The sequence below is a fragment of the Trachypithecus francoisi genome, unplaced genomic scaffold (assembly GCF_009764315.1).
Source record: "Trachypithecus francoisi isolate TF-2019V2 unplaced genomic scaffold, Tfra_2.0 Contig01579, whole genome shotgun sequence".
Classification (NCBI taxonomy): domain Eukaryota; kingdom Metazoa; phylum Chordata; class Mammalia; order Primates; family Cercopithecidae; genus Trachypithecus; species Trachypithecus francoisi.
The window spans coordinates 35,767,640-35,787,015 of record NW_022681442.1 but is presented as its reverse complement, the minus strand read 5'-3'; the positions used below and the strand labels follow the sequence as shown (position 1 = coordinate 35,787,015).

General features: G+C 37.1%; 1 protein-coding gene across 1 annotated transcript in view; it reads left to right on the top strand.

Moving 5' to 3' along the window:
* Window positions 1–19,376, top strand: part of CC2D2B (coiled-coil and C2 domain containing 2B) — a 130,366-nt gene that overhangs the window by 94,199 nt on the left and 16,791 nt on the right. The window contains 6 exon segments of the mRNA XM_033187631.1: window positions 5,876–5,972; window positions 11,523–11,621; window positions 13,931–14,113; window positions 14,596–14,793; window positions 15,864–15,953; window positions 18,290–18,403. Coding sequence (XP_033043522.1) covers window positions 5,876–5,972; window positions 11,523–11,621; window positions 13,931–14,113; window positions 14,596–14,793; window positions 15,864–15,953; window positions 18,290–18,403 — 781 coding nt within the window.

The window sequence follows — 19,376 nt, the reverse complement described above, 5'->3', positions numbered from 1 at the left end:
GAGAGGATGTGGAGAAATAGGAACACTTTTACACTGTTGGTGGGATTGTAAACTAGTTCAACCATTATGGAAAACAGTATGGCGATTCCTCAAGGATCTAGAACTAGATGTACCATATGACCCAGCCATCCCACTACTGGGTATATACCCAAAGGATTATAAATTACTCTACTACAAAGACACATGCACACGTATGTTTATTGCGGCACTATTCACAATAGCAAAGACTTGGAATCAACCCAAATGTCCATCTGTGACAGACTGGATTAAGAAAATGTGGCACATATACACCATGGAATACTATGCAGCCATAAAAAAGGATGAGTTTGCGTCCTTTGTAGGGACATGGATGCAGCTGGAATCCATCATTCTTAGCAAACTATCACAAGAAGAGAAACCAAACACCGCATGTTCTCACTCATAGGTGGGAACTGAACAATGAGATCACTTGGACTCGGGAAGGGGAACATCACACACTGGGGCCTATCATGGGGAGGGGGGAGGAGGGAGGGATTGCATTGGGGAGTTATACATGATATAAACGTCATGCACATGTACCCTAGAACTTAAAGTATAATAAAAAAAAAAAAAAACAAAACAAAAATCTTCAGATAAACATCTAGAATAATGTTTGACCAAATATATAGAAACTGTGGCCTAGCCCAGTTGACACATAGAATTAGCCATCGTAGTCTTATAGTTGAAATCATACAGTATGGAGCCATTTCAGATTGGCTTTCTTCCATGAAAAACATGCCTGTAAGTTTTCTCCATGTCTTTTTATAGCTTGATTGCTTACTTCTTTTTACTCCTGCATAATATTCTATTGCATGGATGTATCACAGTTTACCTACTTATCCATATTGAGCTTCTTTTCATAGGTTCATTGGCCATTGGTATTTTCTTTTCTGTGAAATGCCCTTTCATTACTTTTGTCTATTTTTCTTCTTTTTGGAAATTATTTTATTTCTTCCATGATGATTTAGAGGGACTATCTTCAAACCAGTACAAATATTTCATAAATAATATCTAGCTGTTTTCTAACCAATTGAGTAATTTGTTGCACAATAAGCCACGTCACATCTAAGCAAGAAATACATTGAGTTTGACTAGTAAAGACATTACATAGTGAATTAGGATACAATTAAAATTTGCTTTAAATATTTATTTGAAGGAGAAGACACCACACTTCTACTCAATGAAGAGAAACATTTTTGCAGTCCAGAGGTCTTTTATTATCATTTTTTTTTTAACACCAATTATGCCATGACTTCATAGGGAATAGGTTCCGGCAGCTCAGCCTCCTTCCCACTGATTCTCACAAAGGGCGCTTCTCTGAGTGGAGCAGGCTGGTGCTTCAGTTGAACCCAGGTACCTTTCTCTCTGGCTTCTTTTTCTGATCATTTTCCTTCACATGTTTCAGGAAGCTATCTCCACTATTAGAGTGCTTATGTGCTCAATACACACATTAATTCTCTTGGCAAGAATCTTGCCCTTATTTGTTTACAACAATGCCAATAGCATTACAGACTCTTCCAGTTTTGCCATGGTAACACTTGTGGGCATTCCTTTTTGAAGAGTACCCATTCCCTTGATGTCTACAATATCACCTTTCTTACAGATTCGCATATACATGGCCAAAGGAACAACTCCATGTTTTCTAAAAGGCCTAGAGAAAAAACAGCGGGTACCTTTCCTCTTTTCCTTTGTGTTCGTCATTTTGGCGAACAATGGAAGATGGCTGCTCTAGCTGAAAGGATACTTTTCTCTATTTTTCTATTGTTTTGTATTTATTTATTTATTTATTTTTGAGATGGAATCTTGCTCTGTCGGCCAGGCTGGAGTGCAATGGTGTGATCTCGGCTCACTGCAAGCTCCGCCTCCCGGATTCACGCCATTCTCCTGCCTCAGCCTCCCGAGTAGCTGGGAGTACTGGCACCTGCCACCTCGCCCTGCTAATTTGTTTTGCATTTTTAGTAGAGACAGGGTTTCACCGTGTTAGCCAGGATGGTCTCTATCTCCTGACCTCGTCATCCGCCCGCCTTGGCCTCCCAAAGTGCTGGGATTACAGGTGTGAGTCACCGTGCCCGGCCTGTCTTTATTTTTTTTTTGAAGCAGTTCTTATATATTATGGATACCAGCCCTTTGTCAGTTATATGTGTTAAAACTATCTTTCCCTAATGACTTGACTTTTCATTTTCTTTATGATGTATTTTGATGAAAAGAAGTTTTAAATTGTGCCAGTCCTTTCCTTTATGGTATGTCCTTTTAAAAAATCTTTAATAAACAGTGGTCCTCCTTTACTTTCCTTACTTTAGAACATATGTCAACTTGCATTAAAATTTTAGACCATTGCATTTTCTGAAGAATGAGTGAGGATATCTTTTTGAATAATATTCCTGTATATAAAAGTATTTTTAATTAAAATAGTTAATAAATCAGATTTTTAAATCCAAAAAGAAATATACACCTATGTTCCTGCTTGCTACCAAGAAGGAACAAAATAGATATAGACTAGAATAATCCTTTATGTGGTGTTTAGGGACACACACATACACACACTCATGACCCAGTAAAATGAATCTAATTCCATTGCCACTTCCTTTAGTATTGCTATGCTTTACTGCTGGGTATAAATTTCTTTCGCCGGGCGCGGTGGCTCAAGCCTGTAATCCCAGCACTTTGGGAGGCCGAGACGGGCGGATCACGAGGTCAGGAGATCGAGACCATCCTGGCTAACACGGTGAAACCCCGTCTCTACTAAAAAATACAAAAAACTAGCCGGGCGAGGAGGCGGGCGCCTGTAGTCCCAGCTACTCGGGAGGCTGAGGCAGGAGAATGGCGTAAACCCGGGAGGCGGAGCTTGCAGTGAGCTGAGATCCGGCCACTGCACTCCAGCCTGGGCGACAGAGCGAGACTCCGTCTCAAAATAAAAAAAATAAAATAAAAAAAAATAAAATAAAATAAAAAAATAAATTTCTTTCATGAGCAGGTATGTGTAGCTATTAAGCATCTAAACATTTTTTCAATTAATATGTTTCTTTTTATTTTGAAAGGTGGGAAAATTGGCTTCTTATTCATGCACGTAGAGCAGGATTGTCTTATGGATTAGCCATCATTTTATATTATTTTTCTATAATTTATTTTCTATAATTTCTTATGAATATTTTATATTTCATATTAGTTCACAGTTTATATGATTTTATGGGATCTCTATGCTTTGTCCGATGCCTGTGTTAACATATATCCCCCACTAACAAAGGCTAAAGGAACTCAGAAGAACTGACATAATCACTTGCATATATGTGATGACATCTTGGAGGCTATGTAAACATTCACATCCCAGCCACCCCTTCTGAAAGTGAAAGGCTTCAAATCCTAAACAGGATTTGCAAAGAAAAGGAGACCCTGTTTGTGCCATTATTTCAACTTAGGGGTAGGGGAACTATAACAAAAAACACCTTAGAATTTTGTTAGCTTAGATGCTATGGAACTTCTGCTATTAGCAGAAATCAAATTCATTCTTCTGGATTCAACATAGGCTCAATTGTATTTTCAGAGTTGTTGGCCAGAGTTCCTAAACAGATATTCTTGTTATTTGGCTGCCTGTCTGAATCTTGTACCTCTCACTTTGCATTGTTCTCTGACATTTGCTTTCTTGAACTTTTTATTCTTTGTGTGTGAAGGAAATTATTGACTTAAAGGGAAATCTATTATATAATATCACATAATATCAAGTTAAATAATTAACATATAAAATGTATTTGTTTGAAAAGTTTGTAAATGTAAAATATGTGGTCATGTGTGTTTGGAAATACTTGGAATATTAATGTAGACATTAGAGTTAGAAGAAGTATACTGTATTAAATAAATTTAGGAGAACATAAAACAGTCAATAAGATACATAAACTTATAAGTGAACTAATGAGAAGATTTGGGAGTGTTTACATCCTTGCAATTATAGCAGTGAAATAGGCCAAGAACAATGTGGAGTACAACCAAGTGGATAGCAGGCTTTGGATAAGGCAAAACCATTCAGCTACTACTTTTTGATGCCTTTGGTATAAGACCCCAACTCCCCTCTTCTTGTGACAGTTTAGTGAACAAAAACCACAAGCAAATTGATAAGTAATCATAATAAATAATATTTATAAGTAATAAATAATATTAATTAGCTCCATGAGCCCTTCCTGGAGGAAGAATTATGGTAACATTTGAAGAACATTTTAATAGAATACAGAATGCAAAATAATGCAGAAGGACTTAAGTGATGTCAGGAATAGACTAATAAGCTAAAAAATGTTGTAAGGATGACAGTTGTCCTTTCTCCTGCTAGCGTACTGTTGTAAATAAATATTGCCTCCCCTGCCCTTTCTTAGGTTCTGGCAACATCAAGGAAAGGAAATCCTTGAGGAACAAAGTAGGGGAGTCAGCTAGTTATTTTATCACTAGGAAATATAAGGAAACTTCCACTTAAAATTGTTCTCTAAACTCAACTAGCATTTTTCAATCACCATTGCTTGTAGGTTTCAAAAAGTTACAGAAGCTGTTGAAGATCCTTTGAAATAGTGGTTGCTTCCTTAAGCAACAAGATTCAACAAGTAATGTCAGTGGCAGCTGTACACTGAAAAGACCTGGTCTTTGGAGTTTGTCAGAACTGGGTCCAGCCAAGTGTGGTGGTACAACCTGTAGGCCCAGCTACTCAAGAGGCTGAGGTGGGAGGATCACTTGAGCCCAGCAGTTCAAGATCAGCCTGGCAGGATAGACCCCTGTCTCTAAAAAAAAAAAAAAATATATATATATATATATACACTAAATAAAAATATTAAAAAGAAGAAAAGCTGGGTTCAGATCAGGCTCTGTCATTTGCTGGTGGCATTACCTTGAGTAAGTTACTTAACTTCCCAGAGCTTCAGTTTCTCGTGTAAAGTAACCTATTGTACAAGATTGAGATTGCCATCACTGTTAAATGTTTGATGGAGATTCAGTACACAAGCTGGAGCTGAGAGTGAAAGTTCATTGTTCATGATATACACTATCCTTTCAACTACCTCCAAAATGTACTTAATCAAGAATGCCGTCAGTGGACAGCTTGCAAAATTAAATGCACTCCATTATCCCAGTTTCTGCTTGGAGAAAATTAACATGGGAAAGAGAATAAATTCTGTGATTTATTTATTTATGTATTTAGAGATGGAGTTCCGCTCTTGTTACCCAGGCTGGAGTGCAGTGGCGTGATCTCTACTCACTGCAACCTCCACCTCCCGGGTTCAAGTAATTCTCCTGCCTCAGCCTCCTGAGTAGCTGGGATTACAACCGCCTGCCACCAGGCCCAGCTAATTTTTTTTTTTTTTTTTTTGTACTTTTAGTAGAGATGGGGTTTCGCCATGTTGGCCAGGCTTGCCTCGAACTCCTGACCTCAGGTGATCCACCCACCTCGGCCTCCCAAAGTGGTGGGATTACAGGCGTGAGCCACCGTGCCTGGCCATAAATTCTGTATTTAAAATCATATCTATTAACTGACAATAAAAGAGCATTTTATCTCTATGGGAAACTAGCAGAATTTAAGATAGTTGAAAAATCTATACAATACTCCAAATAATCTTTGCAATTGATAGCTATAGTGAAAGCCTTTCTGTTCAACACTTAAACATTTTTATTTTTCATCTTAAGAGAGATGTAAATTACAAAGCACATGCTGGCTCTAATGAAAGGTAGCAGCAGCCAGTCTTCAAAATATACAGCTTTTCCTTAGTTTATACTTCATAAAAGAAAACAACACAGGTGATTTTATAGTTCTTTATGAATAATGCTGTTAGGAAATAAGTGGATTTTGAGAAAATTAAGCATTTGAATATATTGTTCTTATTTGCAGCTCACCAGGACATGATTATAGCTTCTCAAGCTTATCTAAAATAAAAGATAATATATATATCAACATTTTTGATGAAATGATGACTGAAAAACATGAGGTAAAGTAGAATAATTATAATAGCCAATCCTGGAATAATTCTAAGGTCAAACTGAATGAAGTCTAGTAACATGTTTGTAAATATGCTTTTAGATGCAATGTCTATATCCAACATGTTCTTGAAAGGATTTGAGGCAACTTGCAATAAAATCAAACATATGACAAGTCAGTTAAAAAATAACAGAGATCATAAACCACATATAGGAGGAGGAGGAATAAATATACCAAGAACTTGGGAGAAGTAGGTTTCTGCAATAGAACGTTACATTTAAATGTGAGCTTTCTGTAGCCAATACAGAAATATAAATAGAAATAGGTTACATATTTCTCATTATCTGATCAAAGAAAATACACTACTCCTACAAAAGAGATCAAATTATTCCTAAGGCTAAAATGCAGTTCTACTTAATCTAATTTCTAAAATTACTGACTATCTTCCTCATAGATGTATGTGTAAAAGTTCCTAGCACAATGCCCAGCACCCTAGCAAGCTCCAAAATAAATGTTAGTTTCCTCCCTATTGAACTTGCTACTAAAAATATAAAAATGCATACCCATAGAATCTACTCTTTTAAGGTATGTAGATTAAATGCTTTAATAGAAATGTTTTCCAAATTCTATGGCAATGCTACTGAAGGAGCAATTAATTCTACCTGGAGGAACTGGGGATCCATGTCAGAGAAGTTGAACAAGACCTTGGAGAGTAAGGTACAGGAACGAGCCTTCTGTAAAAACCACTGCAAATCTTAATGACTATGTTTTCCAACCCAGTTTTCCAGGAGATACAACACATATTCTTATTAAACTTTAAATCAACCATGATAAATGCTGAGGGTAAAATATTGAGCAATAATTTGGCGGTAGCTTTTCTCCAAGGAATTAAACTGAGTAATGTTCTGATGACATTGATAATGGGTAAAGCTTAGAAAACCCAAAAGAATGTCTAACAAATTTTCTCTCTCAAAAGTGAGTTATCTCAAAGACTAATTTGGTCAGAATTGAGTAGCAGTTGATTAACAACTGAACCCTTGAAACTGCTTTGCATTGTTATTAGAGTGAGATTGTTGTTATTGGAATGAGATCCACATGCTTTAGGTGTCAGACTTGTTTGTGACAATATTGGCATGCTCTTTAAAAAAGGAAAGGGCCTTGCATTCTTGCCCTCCTCTCATGGACAGGGTTTTAGGGTAGCTATGGGCCAAAACATTCCATTGTCTTATAAAAGACTAGAGCTAGGCTGAGCCCCGAGATAGCTATGCAGTTGAAAGAAAGTTTTAAGTTATCACTGAACATTATTTTGTCTAGAAATGTTTCATTTTTCCTCTTTTTTTCTCTGTGCCCCTCCTGTATATTTTCTTCCTGCTATCAACTGTTTTCTTACTTCCCACAGATCTCCCTTTCTTTAGTTATGTATTAGCAGAAAGCTGAAGACTTGGAACTCTCACAGACACGTAGCCTATTTTTAATGCTCGGCATGAAAGAGATGGACTGAACTGCCTTTGGAACTGGCAGAGCAAGCCCCATGCATACTCCAGATTTAAAACCTAGGTTAACTGAAAGTCTAACAGAAATCCCAGTAGCCACGGAAAGACCTTAAACTAACCCAAAACTCAGATATTGGTTTAAATACTTTTAAAAAATAGTTATTTTCAAGATTTTAAAATTTATTAGCATGTAAATTTTCAGCATAGTCTCATAAATTTTGATTTGCCATTATCTACTCTGCTGTGACTTCTAACTTTATCCAACCTTGTCTTTCAATTTTTAAAAAAATTATTTAATTTGGAAGATGTTTGCCTATTCTTTAAAGAACCAACTACTGAAATTGTTTTTACTTTTCACATTTTTGGTTTTCTAATTCATTTATTTCCACTTGTATTTTCATTTTCTCTCCCTATTCCCCTAGGACTATAATTTTTGTATTTACTTTTGCCAAATGTATTGAATGCCTAGTTTGTTTGATCTCTTGCCTTCTCATAAATAATGGAAACATTTGGAACTATAAATTTATTTCTGTAAACATCTTAGACTATGTATTTTATATTTAGTGACTTGTTTATCTTATATATGTAATATATATTATATACATATAATTAATATATATATATTACATTTTCTTGCTTGGCCTAACAGTCTTCTAATATTGTATCTTTGCATTTTCAAATGTTTGAAAGACTTGTATAAACTTTTGATTTTAAATTTCAGTTTTATTACCTTGTGGAAATCACACTGTACATTTGAGCCTTTAGTCTATGGTTCATTTATCAAGCCACTGTCCCAACTCTATGACTGTTAATTAACATACAAAGGTGTTCATCCTGATGACAAGATAAGGGACCCTACTGGGCAAGCTATGTTGCTCACAAAGAAATTATCTTCTACGACAAAGATGAAGGGGTTACTTTGATTTACAAGGGGTTGAGAGACTAAGTATACAGATATCTGAGTTTTATTTATATGAGTTATTTAAAGAGATGGTCCAATCATAACAGCACCTCTTCCACCATTTAACCATCAGAGTGCCTGGCCCTGCTTCAGCTTACACCAGGATATGCAAACTTACCACATACACATTATAGCTCCGGATATTAAGTCTTGTTTTTATCACTTGATATATACAGTTCCCATACTAATAGATTCCTTAAACGTTGCTTCATATATAATTCATATTGTCGATCTTAAAATTCTTTCATTGCTTCTCAGAGAGGATGCATAAGGAGCCAATTTTACATACTTTTTATTTTTATTTGACTTTGAAGTTCCGGGGCACACATGCAAGTTTGTTTGTTATACAGGTAAACTTGTGTCATGGGGGTTTGTTGTACAGATTATTTCATCACCCAGGTATTAAGCCTAGTGTCCATTAGCTGTTTTTCCTGATCCTCTCCCACCTCCCACCCTCCACACTCCAATAGGACCCAGTGTGTGTTATGTCTTTCTATGTGTCCATGTGTTCTCATCATTTAGCTCCCACTTATAAGTGAGAGCACGTGGTATTTGGTTTTCTGTTCCTGTGTTAGTTTGCTAAGGATCATGGCCTCCAGCTCCATCTATGTAGGGAACTAATTCTAAAGTGAACTTTGATAGAGCTATAATCTATAGCCTGAGGCAAGGTGGACCTAAGAAGCCTCCAGCATCCCTGGGACTTAGGATGGAAAGATTAATGCAGTTGAGAGCACATCCGTCAGAATTCCAAGGACTTGATTGCTACAAAGCTACCTAAGTGTGCCTATTACTTTTTAGACTAGAGCAGCACAGTCCATCTTGCTCAGCTCTATTGTTGCTGGTTAGCCTCTGGATTTAAAAGACCCTTCTCATATTCCCTGGTAAGTGGATGGGGTAACTTCTTAAGTACAAAAAGTTGGAAGGGCTCCTAATGTCCAAAGCAGTGGTTATGAACTAAAGGGAGGAATCAGGGTTTTGGCAGCTTTTTTCAAACTTCAGCTATTTTCTTTCAGTTTCCCTAGATTCTCTGGCCTTTGGTTGATGAAATGAAAAATATAAGTGGCCAAAAGTGGAGTAGATCATAGGGTGCTGCCAATGGGAGGGGTGGTGGTGGGAGCGAATGCCAATCCCTTTTATGCCTAATCCCTGCTTCTCCCTACTATAAATAGTTCCCCTAATTTTGAAAATAGTGTTATTAAGGAATGATTAGCATACAATAATCTGCACATATTTAAAGTATATAATTTGACAAGTTTTGATATATGTATATACCAATGAAACCGTCATCACAATTAAGATAATAAACATATCCATTACCCTCAAAAGTATCCGCCTGCTCTGTTGACATGTCTACCTCCTGCCAGCAACCAGTGATTTGTGTTCTGTCACTATTGTTTCTATTTTCTAGAATTTTATAGAAAATGGAATCCTATGGTATGTGTTTTTGTTTTGTTTTGTTTTTGCTTCTTTTACTCAGAAAAATTATTTTCAGATTCATTCATGTTGTAGTTGTATCAAACAGTTCGTTTCTTTTTATTATATAGCAGTATTCCATTGATAAACATGCATTTCATTGCTTGTTTATATATTCACCTATTGATGGACATTTAGTTTTCATTTTTTGACTATTATAAATAAAGCTGCTATGAACATTTGTGTAAAGTCTTTTTATAGACAAATGCTTTCACTTCTCTTAGTAAATAAAAATAGCTAGATATTATGGTAAATGAATATTTAAGAAACTGCCAAACTGTTTCCCAAAGTGTACCACTTTTTATGCCCACCAATAATGTAGGAGACTTCCAGTTCTTTCACTTTCTTACAAACACTTCGTCAAACTTTTAAACTTTAGCCACCCTAATAGTTGTATGGTGGTTATACCACCCTAATAGTTGTATGGTGGTTTCTCATTGTAGCTTTAATTTGCATTTCCTAATGACTAATGGTGTTGGGCACCCTTCCATGTAAATATTTATTTGCCATTTATATATCTTCTTTGGTGAGGTGTCTGTTCAAGTCTTTTGTCTATTTTTAAAACTGGGTTATTTTCTTACTGAATTTTGGGGGTTCTTTGTATTCAAGTCCTTTGTCAGAAACATGATTTGCAAATATTTTCTCCCAATATGTAGCTTATCTTTTTATTTTCTTAACAGTGTCTTTTGAAGAGCAAGGTTTTTAATTTTGGTGAAGTCAAATTTATCAACTTGCTTTTGATGTCATGTTTTTTAGCTCTGTATTTTGCAACTCTGTTTCTAGGTTCATACGTGTTCGATATATATTACATATTACATATATATTTCTTTTTGATGAATTGATTCCTGTATCAGTATAAAATATCTCTCTTTATTCCGGATTATATTTCTTGTTTTTAAATGTTTTGTCTGTTATAAATATAGTGACTCAGCTTTCTTTTAATTAGTGCTTGTATAATATATCTTTTTATTTTCTTTTAAGCTGTGTCTTTATATTTAAAATGGGTTTACTCTAGACAGCATAAAGTTGAGTCTTGCTTTTTTATCCACTCTGACAATCTCTTCCTTTGAACGTACAACCATTTACATTTTGTATAATTATTAACCTGGCTGGGTACCATCTTCCTATTTATCTTCTGCTTATCCCAACTATTCTTTATTCTTTTTTCCTGCCTTCTTTTGAATTGATGGCATAGTTTTATGTTTCATTTTATCTCCACTATTGGCTTATTAGCTATAATTGTTTGTTTTCTTAACTGTTGCTCTCAGGTTTACAATATTATCTTTAATTTACCACAGACTATCTGTACATAATATAGTGACACTTCACATACAGTGTAAGAGCAGGATACTATAATATAATGCCTCCATTTCTCCCTCCTTGCATTGTGCTAGTGTTGTCATACATTCTACTTTACACAAGTCGTAAACTCCACAACAGATCATTTTCTCCCAGACTATTATTTTTTGCTTTAAATAGTTATCTTTCAAAGAAATTAAAAAGAAAAACGTATCTTTTCTATTTACCTTTCCTTTTTTTAAAAGAAACAGAATGACTTTTTGTATTTACCTGTGAGTTTGTAAAACTATTCATCATATGATATTAAGTAATAAAAAATTATTTATTTTCATAGGATCACTGTCTCAAGAGCTGTAGCGCTCACTCATATATAAGAAAGAATTGGCTTGGATCCATTGTCTTCCCTTTTTCTGCTCTTCTGCAACAATCTGAAGTAAGTGAAAATGCTTCTTTGCTCATTATTCTAAGTTTTGACCTCTGGCTAATAGAAACACTAACAGAAACACTTTCTGTTGTCTTTGAATAAGACTCTGTGATTGGCAGGCTGGTAGGTCAGTTAAGATGATCCTATATTAGAATGTTCTGGGCTTTTGAAGTGTTTGAACATTTGAACTGTCTCTAGACAGTTCTTCAGAGTGTTCACTAACAAAGAATAAGACAGTATCTTTAGAGTGCTAACAAAGAATAGGAAAACTAGTCTTAGGTCTTCAAACAACATTTATATTTGCGTAAAAGAGTTCTATAAGATGAGATTCATGAAACATTCTGATTAGTGGTGTTGCTTTGTAATCATGGGTACCAGGAGTTTCAGCTTGTCATCACTGTCTATTGACCATGGTAAGACCTATAATTTGCACCTAGTCTCTGTGAGACCCTCAGAGGGCTCTGTTTTTGGGTTGTTATGTAGCAGGAAAATGCCTACATGACTAGCAAAGTAGAAAAGCCCCAGCCCAGACTTCACTGTAACTTCTTCACTAAGTGATGGTAGGCAAGGCACTTGACATCTCTGACGCCATGGGAGACACTGGAAATGTGAAAATTCAGAAGTGAATTTTCTACCTCAATGAGTTCAGTCTATGGAATAAAACGAACATTTCAGTACAATGTGATAATATTGTAGTGCTTTAATAGAGGTATGAGATAGGTACGTGGGAACATACAGTATGGAGTACTTTACTCTTCCTGGGTTGCAGGTGGAAATGCCAGGGGAGTGGTTCAGAGTTTGGTAGATAAGAAGAGACTAAGGAGGAGAAAGAAAGATCAAAGAAGACTTAATATAGGTGATGACTTCTGAATTAAGTCCTTAAAGATGAATTTATCAAGCAAACAAGGGCTTGACAAATCGGTCAAGCAAACAAGGGCTTAATTTAGATTGCCTTTTACTACCCTGCTTTTCCATCATGGGTTTCTTCCTGCCTATGTGTCCTGACACCCAATTTCCAAGGAGATAACAGTGCCCTCAGATTTATTTCAGAGACAATCATTTAAATATATATATATAAATCCTAGCTCCTTTGCTTGTCAAGAATTGTGAGCCTTGTTTATTAATTGCACGAAGTCACCACTGTACAGTGTCATAATAGTACATAAATGGCTGCCATTGTATACCAATTAAAGTGTTAATGAACTTTCTGTTCCTACTACCTGGCTGTCATGTTGCCAACTAAAGCTATTGGTAAGGAAGTGGGAAAGAACAAATATCAGATAGGAGAGTAGAGGTGCCTGCACAGTGTGCAATCACATGAAGTCATGACGGCACGTGTTTCAAAGACTGGCAATAGGAATAGACATTGTTGGAGGTACAGCTACAGGGCTTCCTATGTTTGTAAGTCCCTGTGGACATTGCTCAGTCTTAGGCCAGACTGCAGGATACAGTGGTAGGTAAGAGTGTGGGCCTCAAAGGTGAACACATCTGGGTTGTAGTCCTGGCTCCACTACTCATTAGTTTTGTGATCTCGCACAAATACTTCAATTCTCTGACCCTCAGTTTCCTTATTTGTGAAATGGAGATAAGGGCAGTGTCTACTCCATTGAATGATGTGATCTATATCAAGCACTTGGGGTCTTGCACATTAGTAAGCACTCGGTAACTATTAGCTATCATGTTTCTTTTGAGACAGCATCTCACTGTGTTGCCCAGGCTGGAATGCAGTGGGACAATCATGGCTTATTGCAGCCTCAACCTCCAGAGCCCAAGTGATCCTCCCACCTCAACCTTCTAAGTAGCTGGGACCACAGGTGTGCACCACCACTCCCAGCTGGTATTTATTATTATTATTATTATTATTATTTACCTCTTACACGCTCATGCACGCGCGCACACATACACACAATTCCTCCTACTGTGGACCTGAGGGTTGTCTTTCTTGCTGTTATATATTTTCTCTTTCTAGACCCAATACAAAATGTAACATGATCTTTTAGCTTCTTCTCTGAGCCTGCATTAGATTTTCTAAGAGCTTTATCACTGGTATCATAACTTGTTTGTTTCATTCCTTTCTTACTCCTACCCTCTCTACATAGTACATATTAGGCAGGGACCCCAGGTGTCAAGGGTACCTATGAACACATCACCACAGAGAACCTGCTCATTCCTGGGCAAGTACAAATGAGTGGAAGCCCATTCACACAAGCAAGCCAGCTTTCTGTGATGGAGTGGACTCCGCTGGGCCTTAATATTTGACTGATGCTCATTTTCATCATACATAATCCATAATCCATTATGCTGATATACTCTTTCAGATTAGTGGAACATTTCAAGTAACTATTCCACCAGTTTTGCTTGGGTATACTTGGAGTAATACTTATGTATTTCCTAAAGAAGATTCCAATGAGCAGAATTTAAAAGAATGTACATTCTTAAATATTTTTGCTACCATTGAACCTCAAATATCGTATGTCACCTGTAATCCAACACTAGATAAGGTAGGTTTTTTACATTGAATTTCTTTTATATATACCATCAAAGAAGTATAAACTATTTTAAAAACCAGTAATAGGCCAGGCGCGGTGGCTCAAGCCTGTAATCCCAGCACTTTGGGAGGCCGAGACGGGCGGATCACGAGGTCAGGAGATCGAGACCATCCTGGCTAACACGGTGAAACCCCGTCTCTACTAAAGAATACAAAAAGCTAGCCGGGCAAGGTGGCGGGCGCCTGTAGTCCCCGCTACTCGGGAGGCTGAGGCAGGAGAATGGCGTAAACCCAGGAGGCGGAGCTTGCAGTGAGCTGAGATCCGGCCATTGCACTCCAGCCTGGGCGACAGAGCGAGACTCTGTCTCAAAAAAAAAAAAAAAAAAAAAAACAGTAATAATAATTTCAAAGATGGCAAAAATAAACATTGGTTCTTGATATTTTCCTGTGAGAACAGTATAGTACAATGTTGAAATACTTTAAATTTTATTCCAGTTTTTAGATCAAACAGAGGTCTTGCAGAGAGCACAGATTTTTAAAAAGAATTGTAAGGCAATGTTTCCCAACCGAAGAATCATAACTACTGTTTTTAATGATGAAGGGATACAGTTCTTAGTCACAAGATATATCAAGGCATTAAATCCACCTCAGCAACTTCTGGATATATTTCTTCACAATTCTAATGCAACATTTGTAAGTTATAATTATTTTTAACAGCTTCATTGTGATTAAAGGGCATCTGTGAAGAATCACTTTTACCTTTTGTGTATTTGGGTTCAATCTAGTGAATTGTCTGTCCTCAGAATATTTGTACTGTTTGTGAGTCATAAAGCTCCCTTAGCTGGACTCTTTAAGCTCAAATCAAAAGTTCTAATTTAGATTGCCTTTTGCTACACTGCTTTTCCATCATGGGTTTCTTCCTGCCTGTGTGTCCTGACACCCAATATCCAAGGAGGTAATAGTGCTCTCAGATCTATTTCAAAGACTATCTTTATCTTTTTAAAAATATGTACAAATCTGAGCTTCTTTGCTTGTCAAGGATTGTGAACTTTGTTTATTACTTGCATGAAGTCACCAGTGTAGAGGGTCATAATAGCACATAAATGGCAGCTATTGAATATCAGTTAAAATGTTCATGAACTTTCTATGTTAACACCTTGTTTATTTGCACCCCTTTCTCCTTTCCTAGATTAGTCTGAGTCTTTATCTCCGTCACTATAGGGGAAAAATACATAGTATAACTTCTATTGTTTGAGAAAGCACACTGTGCTACCCTAATATCTCCCTGCTGCGGCAGCTTATAATAAAGTTATATTCACAAAAACAATTGTGATAGATTTGAACCAAAAAACAAATAAAACATTTGCTATTCTTCAATATTTTAAAATGTTTTAACAGTTGTACTTTAAAGTATGTGTTTAATGTGGAAACATATTATTTTAATATTTAACATTTTAGTAATTAATAAATTACTAAATAATTACTAAATAAATATAAATACAATATAATGGTTAAGTGCACCCTGTGCAGTCAGTCCAACTTGGGCTCAGTTTCCCAGGGACTTCACATATTGTATTAGCCATGGAACCCAGGGCAAGTTATTTTATTACTCCAAGCTTATTTCCTCTTCTGTAATACTAGAATAATAATAGTGTCTCCTTTTATAGGCTTAGATTATATGCTAAATGAGACAGTGCATGTAAAGCATTGTGCTAAGCGATGGACATACAGTACACACTCAATAAATGTGAATATTATTCTAGGACCTCATTGCTCGATTTGTATCTTTGATTCCTTTTATGCCTAATACACCGGATGAAAATGATGGTTCTGATATATGGATGACATCAGAGGTAATAAATTACATGTTATAATTAAAATGTATAATGTTTCTTTTAAGGAAACCTTTTTAAAATGTTATGTATTTATATATTACTTTGCCTTGTGAAATTTAAAAGTATTTGATAATTTTATACATCATCTTCAGCTCCATAACAATCTATGGAAATAATTCATGAATATCAAAAATCTTTTCAACATTCTAAGTGGTAGCTCATGAATATTTTGACTCAACGGTAATTCCAGGAGTATAATATTATGCCATTCTCCAAAGAGCAATATGACTTGTCACTATGGAGTTGGCCAGACCCTGAAGTCTTGTGCAAGCGCTGTCACTTCCCAAAAGCTTTCCCCCATTACCCCCATGTGAATGAAGAGCTCGTATAGCAGTGCTCTTCCTTAGCACTTAAAGTCCTCTTTAGTCTGATTGCCAAATAAAATACAGGCCCCATGAGATATTCAGGACAAACTTTAAGTAAGAAATTATTTGTTGTTTATCTGAAATTCAAATCTAACTGGGCATCCTCTAAGTTTCTTTTCTAAGTCTGGCAACCCAAAGTAGAGTATTTAGAGTATTTCTTCCATTTCAGCTTAAATCATATTTGTGTCATAAACCATGAGTGTATGACTGATTCGGTTTCACAAGAAAAGAATTATTTTCTCTCACCTAACACACAGTCTTTGGAGTAAAACAAACAAACAACCTTGGTTCAATTTCCTAGTTCAAAGGCTTTATAGCTGTGTGACCTAAGAGAAGTTAACCTCTTTGGACCTGAATTTCCTTATCCATGTCATACAGGAGTTTACAAAAGACTAAATGTAGTAACATGCAAAGCATCTGGACCTCAGGAAAACTTAGTTCCCTACTGTCATCCTCTCCCTCCTCCTCTGATAAAATCCAGAACCTTCTTGGCCTGACAATGAAGACTGTTGTTATTCTGCCCTTAGCTCACCTGTTCACACAGTTCTTTCAGAAGGGCCTCCTTAACGATCCTCCCTAACTCCCATCCTTCACCATCAGGTTCAGCCAATGCACACTGATAGGGCCATATCAGTTGTTCAAACATTGCAGTGCTTCCATACTGATTAGTAAATAGTCATTGCCATGAGCTCTCTAGCTCCCCGACCCTTACCCCCACCTCCCTGGCCCCCACAGCTCCTTCTCAGGGACTGTATTGAACTAGAGAGTACATGTCACATCATTTTTTTTTTTTTTTTTGAGATGGAGTCTCGCTCTGTCGCCAGGCTGGAGTGCAGTGGCACAATCTCGGCTCACTGCAACCTCTGACTCCCTGGTTCAAGCAATTCTCCTGCTGAGGCCAGCTGAGTAGCTGGGATTACAAGCACGCACCGCCAGGCCCAGCTAATTTTTTTTTTTTTTTTTGTATTTTAGTAGAGATGGGGTTTCACCATATTAGCCAGAATGGTCTCAATCTCCTGACCTCATGATCTGCCCACCTCAGCCTCCCAAAGTGCTGGGATTACAAGCATGAGCCACTGCACCTGGCCACATGTCCCATTTAAATGGTGTAGCCACTAGTCAGCAACAGATTGTTGCCATCTGAACATTTGGACCCAAGTCTTTGCTAGAGTTTTGTTTGTTTGTTTGTTTTATTTTGTTTTGTTTTTTTCCCCAACAGAATCCAGAAATCCGAGTTTTCTATGAAAATGTCCTTTTTTTGACATTCTGGGTGCCAAACAAAACACACCAGTAGACTAGAACTAGGTCACAGATCACCAGTTGGCTACTTCTGCTATACTTTTTCTCCCCTGCTATATTGCTGTGCTTTACTGGGCACTGTCTATTTGATCTGTTACATACTGCTCAGCTGTTCAGCTCTTTGAGTTGAAGAAGCTTCAGTCACTTTTCCTGACTAACATCCAACTCAGATTTCTTCCTTTCTTTGAGTTGAGAGTACTATATTGGTACAGGACAGGATGTAGTTCCACAGCCCAAAGGATCACTTCCTGCAAACACTATATGATTCCCTATCAGATAAAGTTCCTCAAAATACCAGTCCATATGTCCCTGCTTGTCCAGGGCACTTTAATATTTGTCCTAAACAAAAACATCCCATTTTGGGTATAAATTGTCTGGTCACTCTATACAATATCTACATTAAGTGTTCTATAATAAAGGTGGCCCCAATGCTCCAAGTCAATGTTCTCTTCTTCTAATGCCCTAGCAAAGCCGGAGCTGTCTGCACTGCTGTCAACTTAGCAACTCGGTAAAAATAAATGTGTTTGGGACTGGAGTGAGTAGAGGTGCTCCACATCAGTTAGATGCTTGCATTACTCAACTTTTACGCTCTTTTCTTTTTTTGTTCCTATTGCTTTTGTTTTGTCTTAGCGCTGTATCAGTTTGGCTATTGGAAATAAGGAGGAGCATGCCATCCTTCTCTGTAATTTCTTTCTGTATTTTGGAAAGCAGGCACTGGTCCTCTTGGGAACCTCCGTGTTAGAAGTAAGTGCTGGAGTTCATATTGCAATAATGTAAGCAAAAGGAAATCAGATTTCAGCTGCAAGTTTAGAAGACTTCAAACCCAGGTTTCCATCCCTTCACAGACTAATTTGGAATTTCATGGGCAAGCAATGATTAAGAGGATAATGTTTCCTTTTGCTTTTCTCCTTTGTAAAATAGTACTAAAAATAGTGCTACATCATACTGGGAATATTAAATTACTTAGTACATATTAAGGGACTGAGAGCAGCACCTGGACTCAATAAAGGTGGCAGCGGTGGTGGTGGTGGTGGTGGTAGTAATGTAGTAATAGTTATAATGCAGTTGTGGTGGCTGTTATCCATCCTTACCACCATGGTCATCATATGGTTTTTGTTTTTTGAGATGGAGTTTCACTCTTGCTGCCCAGGCTGGAGGGCAATGGCATGATCTCGTCTCACTGCAACCTCCGCCTCCTGGGTTCAAGCGATTTTTCTGCCTTAGCCTCCCAAGTAGCTGGGATTACAGGTGCCTGCCACCACACCCAGCTAATTTTTTGTATTTTTAGTAGAGATGGGGTTTCATCATATTGGCCAGGCTGGTCTTGACTCCTGATCTCAGGTGATCCACCTGCCTTGGTCTCCCAAAGTACTGGGATTACAGGCATGAGCCACCGTGCCTGGCCCATCATATGTTTCTAATAAGTGTATTTTAAGATCTGTAAAAAACACTTCTCCTCATGCTCCATTGCTGAGGTTTTAATCTTATAAGAACTGAGCCACGAATTAATGTTTCCCTATCTGAACTGTTTATAGCTTAATTTATATGCTGCTTCTACATTTGTACCACCAGACAGCTATTATTTTTGAACTGTTTCTACCCCTACCATGAGTATCTTGCTAAATGTCAGTATTTACAGTCTTGCCTTATGGTTTTTGTCATGATGATTTCTTTCCCTGTATTCTCTTGGCATCATTTATTATTTCATTGCCAAGCT